The following is a 15,217-nucleotide window of genomic DNA, read 5'->3' as shown; positions in this document are numbered from 1 at the left end:
ACCGCCCCCACCAAGTCTGATCTCCTTCATGGGGGCTTTCAAATCCCCCCCCCCCAAATTGACTTAGGCTTTTCCTGCCAGTCATGGTTGGGCCAACTTCACTTCTTCACCTCACTTCACTTTATTTCTTAATTAGCCGCTCTCCACCAAGGTGCTCCGAGCGACTTAGAATTTAAAATAGCATTTCACAGTATAAAACTATTGCTGCAGGTAATGACTGTGAATAAATTGTCAAAATTTGCTTGAGATAGTGCTTGCAGTTCTAGAGGAACTCGTTTAATTTTTGCTTCTCATCGATTTAGCATGGGGATTTGGTTAACCAGTTAAAATTCATGGGTAAACCAGATTTTTTAAACCTGAAAATTTTCAGTGGGGGTCATTGCTTGGTCAGGGTCATTGTCAAGGATGCAGAATGATAAACTTGTTGCTTCTTCCGTTCTTTCTTGTAGGACCTAGAACAATTTAAACCAGAGCTTTTCAAAATGTGTTATGACTTGTTAGTTTGTTGGCTGCATTGTAGAGGTATGTTGCACAAACATAACAAGAGATGACAAACATTATGTAAATTTATGTTATTAATTTGCAAATCATATATTTTTCAAAATATAAATGAAGGTTTTCATGAGATCTGTTATGTTTCCATACAGTTCTTTATTACAATTTATACATGTGTCCTTATCTATTATAAAGGGTTGGTTTAACCTCTGGTTTGCTTATAAAACCAAATTACTGCACCCCGAAATGATGCACGTCTAAAAAGTTTGTCACCAACACAAAACGCTTGGAGAATTCTGATTTAGACAAAACTTACTAATGAGTCTCACCTAGGGGGAAAACATTAAATATTTAGCCCTCATTTTCAACCTCATTTTCAAAATTCAGTGAAAACACTAAAAGTCCACATACCCCACAAATTGACTCAGATTGACAGAGACATTACTGATGACTCTCCTGTCATCCCAATTTTTCTGCTTTTAAAAAATTGTTCAAGTTTCTCTCTCTTTCTCCAGTTGTCCCTTTTACTGCTCAGCTTACTTCATTTATTGCATATGGGACTCATCTTCACTGGCCACTTACTGCTGGACCCAGAAGCCTTGAAGCAGGCCCGTAGCCAGGATTTTGATTCGGGGGAGGGCTGAGTTTGATTCAGGGGGGCTGAGTCTGAGTGAAAGAGGGTCTACCCTAGCAAACCTTTTGTATCGTTACCCCAATACCCCCATGCATATGCGATATATTGAGCATGGTGATCAGATCATGATATGAATAAACATAACAGTCTGAATAATGTACCAGTAAGGCCTTTTCACAGACCACCATGAGAATTTCGGGGGGGGGGGTGAAGCCCGCAAAGCCCTCCCCCCCCCCCCACAGCTACATGCCTGCCTTGAAGGTGGCCAAATACGTTGTCCCCAGTCTGTGACAAAGTGCAGTCAACACAATCCAGCTAATCCAAGACTGAGTTGCTATGAGTTTTCCTGGCTGTATGGACATGTTGCAGGAGCATTCTCTCCTGATGTTTTGCCTGTATCTATGACAGGCATCCTCAGAGGTTGAGGGGTCTGTTGGAAATTGGGAAAGTGGGGTTTATATATCTGCAGAATGTCCAGAGTGGGAGAAAGAACTCTTGTCTGTTGGAGGCAAATGTAAATGTTGCAGTTGGCCACCTTGATTAGCATTGAATAGCCTTGCAGCTTCAAAGCTTCTGGAACATAGCCATATAGCCTGGGAATCTCACAGCAACCCAGTGACTCCAGCCATGAAAGCCTTCGACAACACAAAATAATACCTTTTGTCAGAAGTCATACTGGCTTTTTTATTCTGTTTACCAATCCATTTGCCAAATACTAGTGTTATTTGCCATTAGGAAGAACTTCCTGTTAGAGCTGTTCAGCAGTGGAACTCTTTGTCCCGCAGTGTAGTGGAGGCTTCTTTGGAGGCTTTTAAGCAGAGGCTGGATGGCCATCAGTCGGGGGTGCTTTGAATGTGATTTTCCTGCTTCTTGGCAGGGGGTTGGACTGGACGGCCCATGAGGTCTCTTCCAACTCTATGATTCTATGATTATATGACTCTATTGCTTGGGAATAAGTGTTTACTTGCTGTTTTAAGAGTCAAGTTTGAAGGGCCCATAGATTTTCTGGCAATATCGTCTTAGACAACAGGCAGTTATTTTAGAAAAAGTTAACATTACTTTCACCAAAAGTTGATTTTCCTAGTACAAAATCTAGAAGTCTTCCAACTCTATTTGGAAACCCTTGAGAATACAGAGCCAGCAGTTTGTTTCCATGGGAAAACAAGCAATTTGGGTGCTGATTTGTGTAAGTCAAATTCCTCTGGGTTAAGCTTGTTTATAACAGCTTTTCAAACAGAAATAGTACACCATGAAATCAATACTGCATGTCATTCTTAAAGTTTATTGTACTTTCCACAGATGCTTTAAAACATGCTGGTGATCACAAGTTCAAAAACAAGAGATTTCCTTTTATAAGAAAGGAAATGCTGTCTCATTCTTTTGATTCAAGATAATATTTCAAAAGTGTTAATTAAATTCTGAAGATAATAAGCAAACATTATTTGTGTAGTCTTGAATCCTAAATTAATTAAATATATAAGTTTTTAACCTTTTACATCTGTTTTAACTCTGTTTAATATGTTGCCATGTTTGAAATGTTTAGGTGATTGTGCTGAGCCATGACATTGTGCCATTGTAAGCAGCTTTGAGTCCCCCTGTCGGGATAGAGAAGGGTGGGGTACAAATATGGCAAATAAATAAATTTGCATCAAGACTGCTTTGGCCGGTGCACATCAACTTGCCTGTTGTCACTGCTGCAGACAGCCACAGGACTCCAGGTCCTGGCCATCAACAGGCATACATTGAAGCCATAATGAGGATGATTATTGTGCAATGTGGATACACAATTCTGTATCAGTCTTAAAGATGATGCACAAACTGTTGTTATGCCAATAAGATGCACTTTACAATTCTGCTTTCAAAGAATTTGAGCCCCATGTTAAACACATTAAAAGGAAATGGCAATAGTCACAGATAAATAATTGGCAGAAGAACTATGATCAATTATTTCTTTAAATAGAAAATGTTGTTTCAGCTCTTAAAAGTGTTGTTTTGCAGTCCAGTAACTGGTTACAAAATTGTCTGACCTGTGAATCTTAGGTCCCAAATTCTCATGGCTGGGTATGATAAATAATGGATTATTAGCCTTTCTGGGGCCAAATACTTCCTATTTCAGCTCATGACGAAAAACTAGTAGTCTGTAAGGCTACATAAAGAAATAGTGCTTGAATATGAACATAATATGAATATGTCAGCATTTCTGCATCATAATGGAACATAGCTGTATCTCTATCTCAGATAAAAAGGGATATCTGTAAATCTTACCACCAAGCTACCAGAAATAAAACCCATCTTGTTTATATATGACTGCATGTATACCCCATCTTTCTTCCAAGGAACTGAAAATAGTCTTGCCCATTTTATCCTCACAACTTATCTAGGAAAAAATTACAGTAATAGCAAGTGACTGCCAAGTGTCAGTTTTATGGCTGAGCAGGGTTTTGATTCGTAGTTCACTTCGCAGCAAGTTCAAGCTGGCACTTCAAACTGGCACTAAGGAAATGAACAAATATGTAGAACAGGAAAAATAAATATCTATACTGAACAGTTTTCCCCACATTCACACTCTCCACTATATTTGCATCAAACTGGGCAGTCCAGTCAAGATCAAATTACTTAGCTATGTTCTGGGTGAAATATCTTTGAATAAGAAAATAAGATTAATTGCTAATTAAATATATTTTTGCAAGAAACTTGATCAATTGAGATAAGTCATATATAAAGGTTTCAGGCATGGATTCACTTCTTGAATCCATCCACTCTAGACAGCTTCAATGACTGTGTAGCCAAGGTCTAGTGCATGGAATATTTCATGACAATGACACAACTCTAACAAAACAGCCAGTATGGCATTACCATACCAACTAGATGTGGATGATTGAGATGTTTTTAAACAGTGTATTTTAATGTTGAGACAAATGTTTTTAAAGTTTATGTATGCATATAATTTATTCATATCCCAGCATTGAACGTTTGCCATTTGTATGTTGTGCTCCGCCCTGAGTGCCCTTTGGGGTGAAAAGGGCAGATTATAAATAAATAAAATAATAATAAATATTACCTACCTACCATCTTATAACATTGAGAAATTTCTCAGTCATAGGACACTTCAGCCTCTTTTCAAGCATGGACAGGCACTGAGTTCATCACATGAGTTAAACTACTTCCTGCTGTCATGCATAGCCCTCCATGGCTGAAAAGAGGCAGAAGTGTCCTGAAAGGAGCAAACTCTGGCAATCAACCTCATCACATTGAAAATTTTCCCCCTGGAACATGTGATGAGCTACATGTCTCTTTTTAAGCGTGGAGGGGCATGGAGCTCATCACATGTTCCAGGGTTGAAAAGAGGCTGAAATGTCCTGAAAGGAGGGAACTCTGAACATGGACCAGCAATCACGTTCAGAGATCCTACCTCTTATCACACTTTACTCACGTCTTTACAACAGAGAACAGATGTGATTGGAACCATCAAAGTTTCCTATCCTGTTTCATTGCCTAACCATCAGCAGTCTCTTGTATCCTCTGGGATTCAATGCAGATCAATAGGATCCCCTGGAAAACAATAGTTTTAACCTGGATCACTGCCCCTTGTATCCTCTGGAATTCCATGCAGATCAATAGGATCCCATGGAAAGCAATGGTTTTAACCTGGATCTCTATACCTTGTATTCTCTGGGGTTTGGAGCAGAACAAATTTTCTCATGGGAAGACGAGATTTTAAACTGGTGTCAGTCTCCTTTAATATAAGGGGCTTTGGGCAGGGCAAGTAATCTCTTGGTTTTTGGATATTGTTGTTTCTCTTGATTAAAAACAAAAAAGTAATACTACATTATGATGAATGTAACATGAATGTATTGCCAGCTCTCAAATTTCCATGTGTGAGTGTGATGGGGAGACAGAACATGAAACGGGACTGCTGACAATATAAGAGGGGCGATTCTCTGTGCTACAAGGACCATCACCCATGCTTTCCCCTCTCAATGTGATCAGGTACCTAGAACGTACCAAAGGTGTGGTGGAATAACTATTTTGGTTTATGCCTAAACATACCTCTTGAACAAGCCTAGGAAACAAAAATAAGTTTTTAATATTAGAAGAATATTTAGAAGAATACAATCTGTCAAGAAAACTGCAAAGACAGAGAATATGATCCAAAAAAATCCATAAATTGGTCCATCCAAGAAAGATGTCTAAATGACTGCAGCTGTACTAAATTTCTAGGCCAGAGCCCTGTAGTTCATCTGTGGAGGTGGCCAAGTTTTTTGTCCTTTTTAATGAGAAACATTAGCCTTCGGTTTAAGGTTGGGCAAGAGAAGTTTCACATATAAGGATATACATTGTGCTTAGGTACATGCATATTTGGTTGTGCATTTAGTTGCACAGTTGATACCCCAATTCACTTGTATAGCATTGCTATTCAGCACAGGGCTGTGTCATAAAACTCTGTATTAGATTATTTGTACTACAGAGCCCTAAAGTATAATGTTGGCCTTTATTTTTGGAAAGTATGCCCTAACAGTACAATTTCTATTGACATGCTTTATGGCCCCATGCCCTTCACCCTATAAATTAAAAGTATGGAAGCACATTAGTTATTTTTTTCAAAGTGATCTCATTTTATTCAGATATTTTCCATGTAGTGGAGACAGACATACGTTTGAAACATTCTTATATCATTTAGAATGATCAGTCCAAATTCTATGTAAAATTTTATTAGGAGATAATCTCTCCCATGTGACTTTAACCATTGGCAAGTTTTTCTCCAAGATAGCCAGGATAAGACAACTTTCTGTATTAGGCTAAAATTTGCCCTGGATTTATTTGCAGTGTTCTCACTCTGATTCATATGCACTTTATATAGCACGTCGTCCTGCATTTTAATCAGTTGTATCAGTTTATGAATCTGTCCACACTTCGTCCACTTTTTACTACTATTTGGGTCTTTGGATTGTAATAAAGTTTTGATTTATGGAATGTTATTGTGGCTTATTGTCAGTAAAAAAAAAACAACATTTGCCCAAACAAAATGGTTTTGCTTAATACAAAGGATGTCGTAATGAAAATTCTAAGCTCTGGAATTGAGGGGCCACTAAAAATGCCCTTTCCTGATTGCCATGTATTCTCCACCTCTATCTTAAAGGAAATGTTTGGTTTTGAACTAAAGCAGCATATTTGATCACAGTGCAAGACAGGCCCGTAACCAGGATTTCGATTCGGGGGGGAGGGGCTGAGTTTTTTTCAGGGGGAGTTTCGGGGGGGCTGAGTTTCAGGGGGGGCTGAGTCTGAGTGAAAGAGGGTCTGCCCTAGCAAACCTTTTGTATCATTACCCCAATACCCCCATGCATATGAGATATATTGAGTATGGTGATCAGATCATGATATGAATAAACATAACAGTGGTTCTCATGGTGGTTCGCGAAAAGGCCTTACTGGTGCATTATTTAAACAGTTTAAATAATGCACCAGTAAGGCCTTTTCGCGAACCACCATGAGAATTTCGGGGGGGGGGGCTGAAGCCCCTCAAGCCCCCCCCCCCCCCCCCCGGCTACATGCCTGGTGCAAGAAATATATACCCCAGTGGATTCAGAGGCCCCAGTGTGGGTCCTATCCTTAGATGCTATCCTGCTCTACATCTTCACATTATAACAAATCCCTAACCATTCCCTAACCATTCTTAAAGTGATTATGATGATTCAAGAGTTTGAGGGGACAATGAAAGTACAAATCAAATGTTACTTTTCTGTCATATGAGTGCCTTCAAGTAGTCATGGAACTGTGTTGTTCCAAGTCGTGAGCGGTCTTTTATAACATGACGCTTTAAGACAGAAGTGGATAGCATATAGGAATGGACTGCAGAAGGAGAGGTGTTGTGTAGTGTACAAAAAACAGGGACCTAAAAAAGAATCCTACTTATCAGTAGAGCTTCCTGTTGTGTTTCTCAGAAAAACCACTGCAGTTTCCTTTCTACTGACAGCCTTTTAGCAATCTTAGGCTTTATGAAATGTTTGATAAGCCTAGAAATAGTGGGAACTTAAGTTAGTGAGGGCAACACCATTTAAGGGCAACACCAACAGAAAATTAAAGCCTTGGCAATTAACCCACATGAGTTGCCTGTATGAGGGCATTATGGGACAGGTGGAGGGAGGACAAGGAGGGGCTGCCACGTGGCACAGATCAGCATTGCTTCTCCCATCAGGGCAATGCTGCCTTCCTGGAACGGAGATGGAAATAGTAGTGAATGAGTTCAAACTGCAGTGTTTGATTTATTTATTTATTTATTTACTTTATTTGTATACCACAGTTTCTCAGCCCGTAGGCGACTCATTGATCTCATTGGCTGACTTGCATCCTCATCATACAGGGCTACAATTGGCAGCATAAGCCAATCTAGCCCCGGTCACCCATGGAGTCAGAACCTATTTGAACCGACACGAACCTACACCAAAAAAGTCTGCTCTAAACATGTGTGAAAGAAAACAAATGCTCCCATTCCACAGTGACCTGCAGAAGTGGGCTGGTATCCTGTTTATCATTTTTGAGACCATAAGCTGTACATACCATTTCAAAACTTTGAAGTTTATGTTTACTGTCATAAAAGACCATAGATGATCTCAAAAACCACATGATCCAGGTAGTGCTCCAACCAAAATGTTTCCCATGTTCCCGAGAAATGTCATTGTAACATGCTCCCATTTGCAGGGCAGATTGAGACAAGAGGTTGTGGCAGGAATCCCAAGTGGTCTCTCCAGATGCCCATTTCAGTGTGCTCCACAGAACTAAGTCATTTTCCAATACTAGAAACTACAATGCTTCAGAAATCTTTCAACTAGAGAACTGCCTGGCTTAAGAGGACAGTAGTTGACTGAAGTAGGTACAACAACAGAGCTTTGCCATTATAACTACATCTGATGATGTCTGTGATATTTTGCCACAGACTATGTGGTGAACGTTCATGTAACTGAATGAAAGCTAGGAAGAATGCAAGCAAATGGTTTATCCAGGTCTGGGTTTGAGACAGTTATCTACTAAGGAGTACACTGCTGACTACATCTGCTTTTAGATTTGCCTATGTCTCTGGTAAAAAGACAGAACACTTATTAAGATCCACAAAAGGCGTGTTAACATTATTAGGCACATGTGAATATGCATTTACAGACAGAGAGCTTCAAAATAATACCTGCCTAGATTTTATTGGGTTTTTTTTCCTGAAGTAGCTCAATTGCCCATGGTAACTTACCAGACACTTTCACCGAATTAAGTGTTTTGTCAATTTTGAGTTTGCAGTTCCCACACTCATGCAGGACACAGTATGTTCTTGTGATAAACTAGTGTTATGCAGACTCATGAAAAAATAAGGAAGTATAAATGTCATTTGTAAGAGAAATGGGAACTTCAAGTTGAAATCGTGTCACCAATTTAACATTTTTTGTTTCTGGCAAACACAAGCACATTTTGCTTCCTTCTTTGCTGGTCACTCTTAGTACACATGAACTTTTCACCATGTTTAAGATTATGTCAGCATGAAAATGCATTAACATAAAGTTGGTTTGCAAACTAATTACTGGCCTTAAACTGTTTGTTTCTTGTTGTTACCTGCCATCAAGTTGACTTTGACTTATGGTCACTGTCCTGGCCTTGGAGGGAGAGAGTAAGATACAGATCCATCAAGTTAGACCTAGAAGCAAATGAAGAACCCTGCCCTCATATTAGTAAGCCATGCCCTACTACAGACAGACAAACATTTGTCAGTAGTTAGTGATCACATCACAGTCCTGGGACTTATCTGTGCAGTGATCTCCAAGTCACTGCTTGTGCTGGCATGCTATCACAGTAGTTATCTTATGTAATGGGACTGTCCTTTCACCATCTCCTTCTAATAATAATTACAGTTTAAAAATTATTTATATTATTTATATTAATTATTTATAACCACACACACACACCCATCCACAAAACTGCAGGAGAGAAGAGTTGCCTCCTCAACAGAAAATCTGGCAGGACCACAGAGCAGCAAAATGTTGTCATTGCAATACTAGAGGTGATTGTCACTGTAAGTTGTCAGCAGCAGTGATTGCACAAAGGCTGTGGGCAGGCATGTAGCCGGGGGGGGGGGCCTCGGGGGGCTTCAGCCCCCCCCCCCCAAAATTCTCATGGTGGTTCGCGAAAAGGCCTTACTGGTGCATTATTTAAACTGTTATGTTTATTAATATCATGATTTGATCACCATTCTCAATATATCCCATATGTATGGGGGTATTGGGGTAATGATACAAAAGGTTTGCTAGGCTAGACCCTCTTTCACTCAGACTCAGCCCCCCGAAACTCAGCCCCCCCCGAACCCCCCCCCCTGAAATTTTTTTACCCCCCCCCCCCCCCCCCCCGAAACGAAATCCTGGCTACGGGCCTGGCTGTGGGAGAGTGGCTTCATGCAATAAAGCTCTAAGGGATCTTTTCCCCAGTTCTCCCTGCTTGTACTTGGTCAGAAATTTCTTTAAATGAATACAGAGTTCCCACAATGAAGCATTTAGATTGTTTCAAAATCTCTCTATGAACAGATTCAGTTCCCATAACCCAAAGATTCTCTTCTCCTAACACAGTGATTCTCAACTTGGGGTGCCCAGATGTTTTTGGCCTACAACTCCCAGAAATCCCAGCCAGTTTACCAGCTGTTAGGATTTCTGGGAGTTGAAGGCCAAAAACATCTGGGGACCTCAGGTTGAGAACCACTGTCCTAACATAACCCAACTAAGGTTTTCAAGTGTTATATGTTGAAGTGGACCTTGATCGTGAAATTTGGTCTTCAAGATGCCACACGATTCTTTTCACAATGTAAATGGCTCTATAGACAGTGATTGTATTAATAAAGATAGAGAAGTTTATCTCTGGTAAAAAAAATTATCTGTCTTTATTAGTTAAATCAACTCTATCTACATTCTAGGAAATTGTAGATGGAAGATTAGCAGGAAGAGAAGAGGTGGGGGAAAATATGCAAGTACTTACCCGCATCATTTGTTTAATTAAAGGATTTATGAAAACAAGAAAAGACAAATACTTGCACACATATAGGTCAAAATATATCCCCTGAAATATAGCCTATAGCACCTGTATTCACCCAAGTACTAACTAGGGCTGACCTTGCTTATCTACCAAAATCAAATGAGATCTAATGCCATTAGAGTATTTAGGCCACTAAATACTACCATTCTTAATATTATATTGGTGTGTGCCTTCATGTCATTTCTGACTTATGGCTTATCCTAAAGCAAACCCATCGTATGGTTTTCTAAGGCTGAGACTGTGTGACGCTCAAGGTCACCTGGTGGGCTTCCCAGAGAGACGGAGGTGCAAAAATGGACTTTTGATTGTATATTTCCATCCTTTCATTACAAGAGAGAAAACAAGTAAATAAAAGTAAGATGAATTGTTAATTAGTTGAATTAGTATTTTTTTTAAAACTACCATGAATGAAATGTCAGTCAGAGACATGAAGAAAAACAATAAATATTGTTGATAGATCTTTACCAACTGTGTTGGGATGCAGCCAGTAAAAACCCACTATCCATATGTTAATTCACCATTAATGTACAATTTATACTCACATGTAAGTTTTTTACAGGTCAGTATTGATGGAAAATATAAACTATCTTACATTTCATAAAAATAGGATACAAATATTACAAATAAATATTTTTGTGTCACCTTAACAACTATTACATTTGCCCTGGTACAAGCTAGTGTGGACTCGTTCATCTCATCAGATGCATGAAATGTTGACATATGCATGTCTGTGTGCACATACATTCATACAAGTGTTTATGATAAAATGCAAACAGTAAAACCAGATGGAAATGTTGCCAAAAAAAGACAAACAACAACAACTGCATTAAGTGGTGATTGTACATAAAATTAAATATACTGACTCTTTAAAGAAATTTCTGTGCAATTTTAAACAAAAGGTTTAAGGGGAAATATAGCATTAGTAAAAGTGAGCAGTATCATCCATATCAGTCAAAAACATGTAGAGAAAAAGGTAATCATTGATGAATACGGACGTCAGCCACATCTGAAAAACATCATTTTGCTGGAACCAAAACAAAAGAAACAAATGGAAATCTGAACACAAGAACAAAGAAATACTTTCTTTTTTCCAGCTAAAACTAACATTTCCAGAAACAGCCTCTGTATAACTTTAGTTGTGTCAATCTTGAACTTTGAAAATAAGTTTAATTAATTCAAAATTCTTGATGCAATTACCCATTTCAGAGTACATTGTCTCAGAAATCCTCATTTCTGCAAGGCTTTAAGTATGTTTTGTATCCTCAGGACTTGTACATACAGTTTCATTTATTCCTTTCCAACAAAATATGGCCTATTTAGGTATTTTCTAGGTCCTCTGGCATGATCTATGGTGTTCTTGGGATGGAGGTCCTTCATTCCAAACAGGTTTGCTATTATCTCCAGTTTCGTGTCTGCCCCAGCAGGTACAGGGGGTTGTATTATTTAAAATTCTGAATAGCAAATCATGATGTATAACAGAAAGTATGCACAAATGTTCGTCAGTAATGGGAAAACATAAAATAGGCAGATTAGAAAAGTGTTATAAAAACAGTATCCATGCAAGAAAAATGGCTAACATTTCAAAGTATTTTCTTAACTCTAATTTAACATAATTTAACCTTTTCTGGTTAAATTATGTCACCAAAATTATGTTGTTTATTAGATTCAATGGTGTATTTGAATTGCATACATAAACCAGATGAAGGGCCAGTTAGGAACCACATGAGACTGGTGACCTTGGCCTGATGGGGAGGAATGGTTTCCCCTTGCCTGTTGACTCTTTCAGTGCCTGCCTCCCTGAAGCATTATTGGGCCTGCTTTCTTTCACATACCACCCCCAGAGCCCCTCTGATAGGCCGAGACTGATGAACTCACCGGTCTTATGCAGGTCCCAACTGATCCCTTCATCAGTCTTCCCCTGATGTGGGGAAGCAACCTCCCCTTGCCTGGAGTGTGTGTGGAAGAGCAATTTTTTTTTTTGTTTCAGGCTTTTGAAAATGGAGGGTTGCATTAGATTCAATGGTGCATTAGACTTGAGTAAATATAATATTTGGCAACATTGTATGGAACATCATAGGATTTGCGATAGGATTTGGAGAAATAAATCGTGATGGAGTGTTTTCACATTCCCACCTATGGTACAGATGCAACTTTCCCCTTTAAAGGAGTTGGCAATCTGCAGATGCAACAGATATTATAATACCTATAAATCCCAGGCACTACAGCCAATGGTCAGAGATTAAGAATGCATTTGCACTGTAAAACTAATGAAGTTTGACGCCTCAGCGATGGTTCAGTGCTGTGGAATCACAAGGAGTTGGGATTTTTACATGGCCATTAGGCTTCTCTGTCAAAGAGTGCTGGTGCCTCCCAAAACGTCAAGTCCCATGATTCCAAAACATTGGATCATTGCAATTAAAGTGGTACCAGGCTAATTAATTTTAGTGTAGTAGATACATCCTAAGAAAATAAAACTTCTGAAGGACATCAGGTTGCTCATCCCTGCTTTATATAAACCTCCAGTTCTTTTGATAGACTTTCTTTTGAGGAAGTGAGACAGGTTTCAATAACCTTTGTTGAAAAAGGTATCTGCACAGCCACAACAGATGTTACAGGTATGTGTCTGTAACTGAGCTAAGCATGTTATTTCTCTCTTGCAGAAGAGGAGACACTGGCAACATCATCACTCCTGAATTATATGTACTTTGAAAGAACGAGTTCTTACTCTCCTGTCACAGTAGACACAATATCACACCCAAACATAAATGCGGTAAGCATTCTTTAAGAAAAACTTGTGAAAGTGGTAATAAACAGAGGTGGCAGTCATGTTCTTGCTGGTTCACAATCACTGAATGTTATTGAGACCAAAGGCAGTTCAGGGGAATTTTGATGTTCAGGTGGCATTCGATATCTGACCCTTTTCCAGAACTTGTTGTTTGCAGAATAAGAGCTTCTCTTTGTAAGGTCTCCTTTCCATCGGATAGCACCCTGTTTCTGCTTGATGTATCTGATGGATTCTGGCATGTGACTGTAATCTTTTATTTTAGCCATTTCAATCAAGATGACTTTAATTCCATCAGGAACAAGGGCCCGGTACACAGCTATGTGCTGCTCAGCAGCCTCGTCCAGGCTAGGCAGCTCAGGTAGCAAAATAATGATCAGCCTTCTACTTTGTCGGATGGTTTCATCAACAACATTGACTAAAGCTGTAAATTGCAAAGAGAGATAGTTTTCAACCATTTCAAAAATAATAAATAAGTTTCTGCAAGTAATCTATTTTTGGCAGCATGAAACACTGTGGTAAGTTGTGTCAAGGGACTGGAAAAATCACAAAAATACTTATTTCAATGGAGAACTGCATACGGGGAGATTTTCATCTCCACACTCCCTTTCACAGATACACTGGCACAGTGCTATTTCTGGCCACCATTTCCCCCATTTTCAGTAATTTATACTCCTTTTGGGGGCCTTGGCAGCACAGCGGTTTAGACCACTGAACTGCTGAACTTGTTGACTGACAGGTTGGCCGTTCCAATTGGGAGGTGAGCTCCCATTGTTTGGGCCAGCTTCTGCCAACTTAGCAGTTTGAAAGCATGCAAATGTGAGTACATCAATAGGTACCGCTTCTGCGGGAAGGTAATAGTGCTCTATGCAGTCATGCTGGCCACATGACCTAAGAGGTGTCTACAGACAATGCCTGCTCTTCAGCTTAAAAATGATGAGCACCACCACAGAGTTGGACATGACTAGACTTAATGTCAGGGGTAACCATTACCTTTACTTTTATACTTTTGTTGGAGCTTGTTGGAAGTTTGTAAATGAAGCTGTGAGAAGTTTTGGGCAGCTGCAAGCCATCTGGGGACAAAACATTCCTCCGAAAATTGGCTGGGATTGTTTTTAATTCAGCTGGTTTGGAGACATCTATAGAGGGGGGTCTCAGGAACTGCATAAATGGGGTTAGAGGTTTTAAGAATACATTACATTGGCCATTAAAACTCCCTAATGGCCTTTATTGTAATTCTGTTCTTTTAATACTCGTTTTTCCTTCTTTGAATTTGCTTGTCATATTTGTTTATCTCAATATTATTTTATACCTTTATTTGATATAACTTCCTGATCCATTTGGAGTTGGAAGACAGTTACAAAAATCATCTTGACAATACCCCCCTTTTTGTAGCAGAAGCAAAAAGAAAGAAAAGCAGAGACCACCCTCCCTCAACTGACTCTTCAGTCCTTCCAACTTGAAAAATAGAAAATGAGGCTTCTTGTTCTTAATATGTAATTTTTTAGTATATAAGCTATTTGTTTTACTCGCCTTGAATTCCAGAAGGCTGTGTGAAAAGAAGCAGCATCAAAACCACAGTTTAGGTAGTATTACAAGTAATTAACATCTTCCCACTTATTGTTGACAAAATTAAGATGAAATTATATATGTTATATTAAAAATCACTTAGGAAGAAAAACACGTCAAATTTTACCTTTTCCTGGTAAATCATCCCTGCCAGGTATGAACAGATTGTACCCACACTGCTTCTCCAAAACTTCAGGAAGGACTTTCAAGGCAAAGCAATCTTGAGTATCGGTTTTTGGGTACAAAACATATGCATCATAGACCTTCCCATCTAAAACTGAACACCAAACACAAAGATGACTTGCAAAAATAAACAATACCATTATTATGCAGTTCCTTTAATCTAATACCAATGTATATTTGTTGTTATGGGACATCAAGTCAACCCTGAATCATGATGACTCAACTCTAGGGATTTTTTTAGTTCAGTGGGGCATTTCCATTGCCTTCCTCTATGGCTTTGTGAGTGTAGCCTGCCCATAGTGACCAAATGGGTTTTCAGGGTTGAGTGGGTGTTTGAACCCTAGTCTCCAAGAGTTCTTGTCCAACACTTTATCCACTACACCACATTGACTCCTTTCCAATGTATGTACCATTTGGTTAAGGAGTATTCTCTTCCTGAGGTCTTACATTCCAGTAACAGCATTGTGAGGAAAAAATGGTAAAATTGAGACTTCTGG

The 15,217-nt window shown here is 39.2% G+C and overlaps 1 protein-coding gene across 4 annotated transcripts in view; it reads right to left on the bottom strand.

Moving 5' to 3' along the window:
- Nucleotides 1-11,188: 11,188 nt before the first annotated feature.
- Nucleotides 11,189-15,217, bottom strand: part of LOC132771569 (interleukin-1 receptor-like 2) — a 34,476-nt gene continuing 30,447 nt past the window's right edge. For all 4 annotated transcript variants that reach the window (XM_067466835.1, XM_060769743.2, XM_060769739.2 and 1 more), the window contains 2 exons: nt 14,665-14,814; nt 11,189-13,392 (listed from right to left, as the gene is read on the bottom strand). In XM_067466835.1, coding sequence (XP_067322936.1) covers nt 13,010-13,392; nt 14,665-14,814 — 533 coding nt within the window. In that variant the 3' untranslated portion in view covers nt 11,189-13,009. The remainder of the gene's footprint in view (nt 13,393-14,664; nt 14,815-15,217) is intronic.

This window comes from Anolis sagrei, chromosome 3, assembly GCF_037176765.1.
Source record: "Anolis sagrei isolate rAnoSag1 chromosome 3, rAnoSag1.mat, whole genome shotgun sequence".
Lineage (NCBI taxonomy): Eukaryota > Metazoa > Chordata > Lepidosauria > Squamata > Dactyloidae > Anolis > Anolis sagrei.
This window is presented reverse-complemented; position numbering and strand designations above follow the sequence as displayed.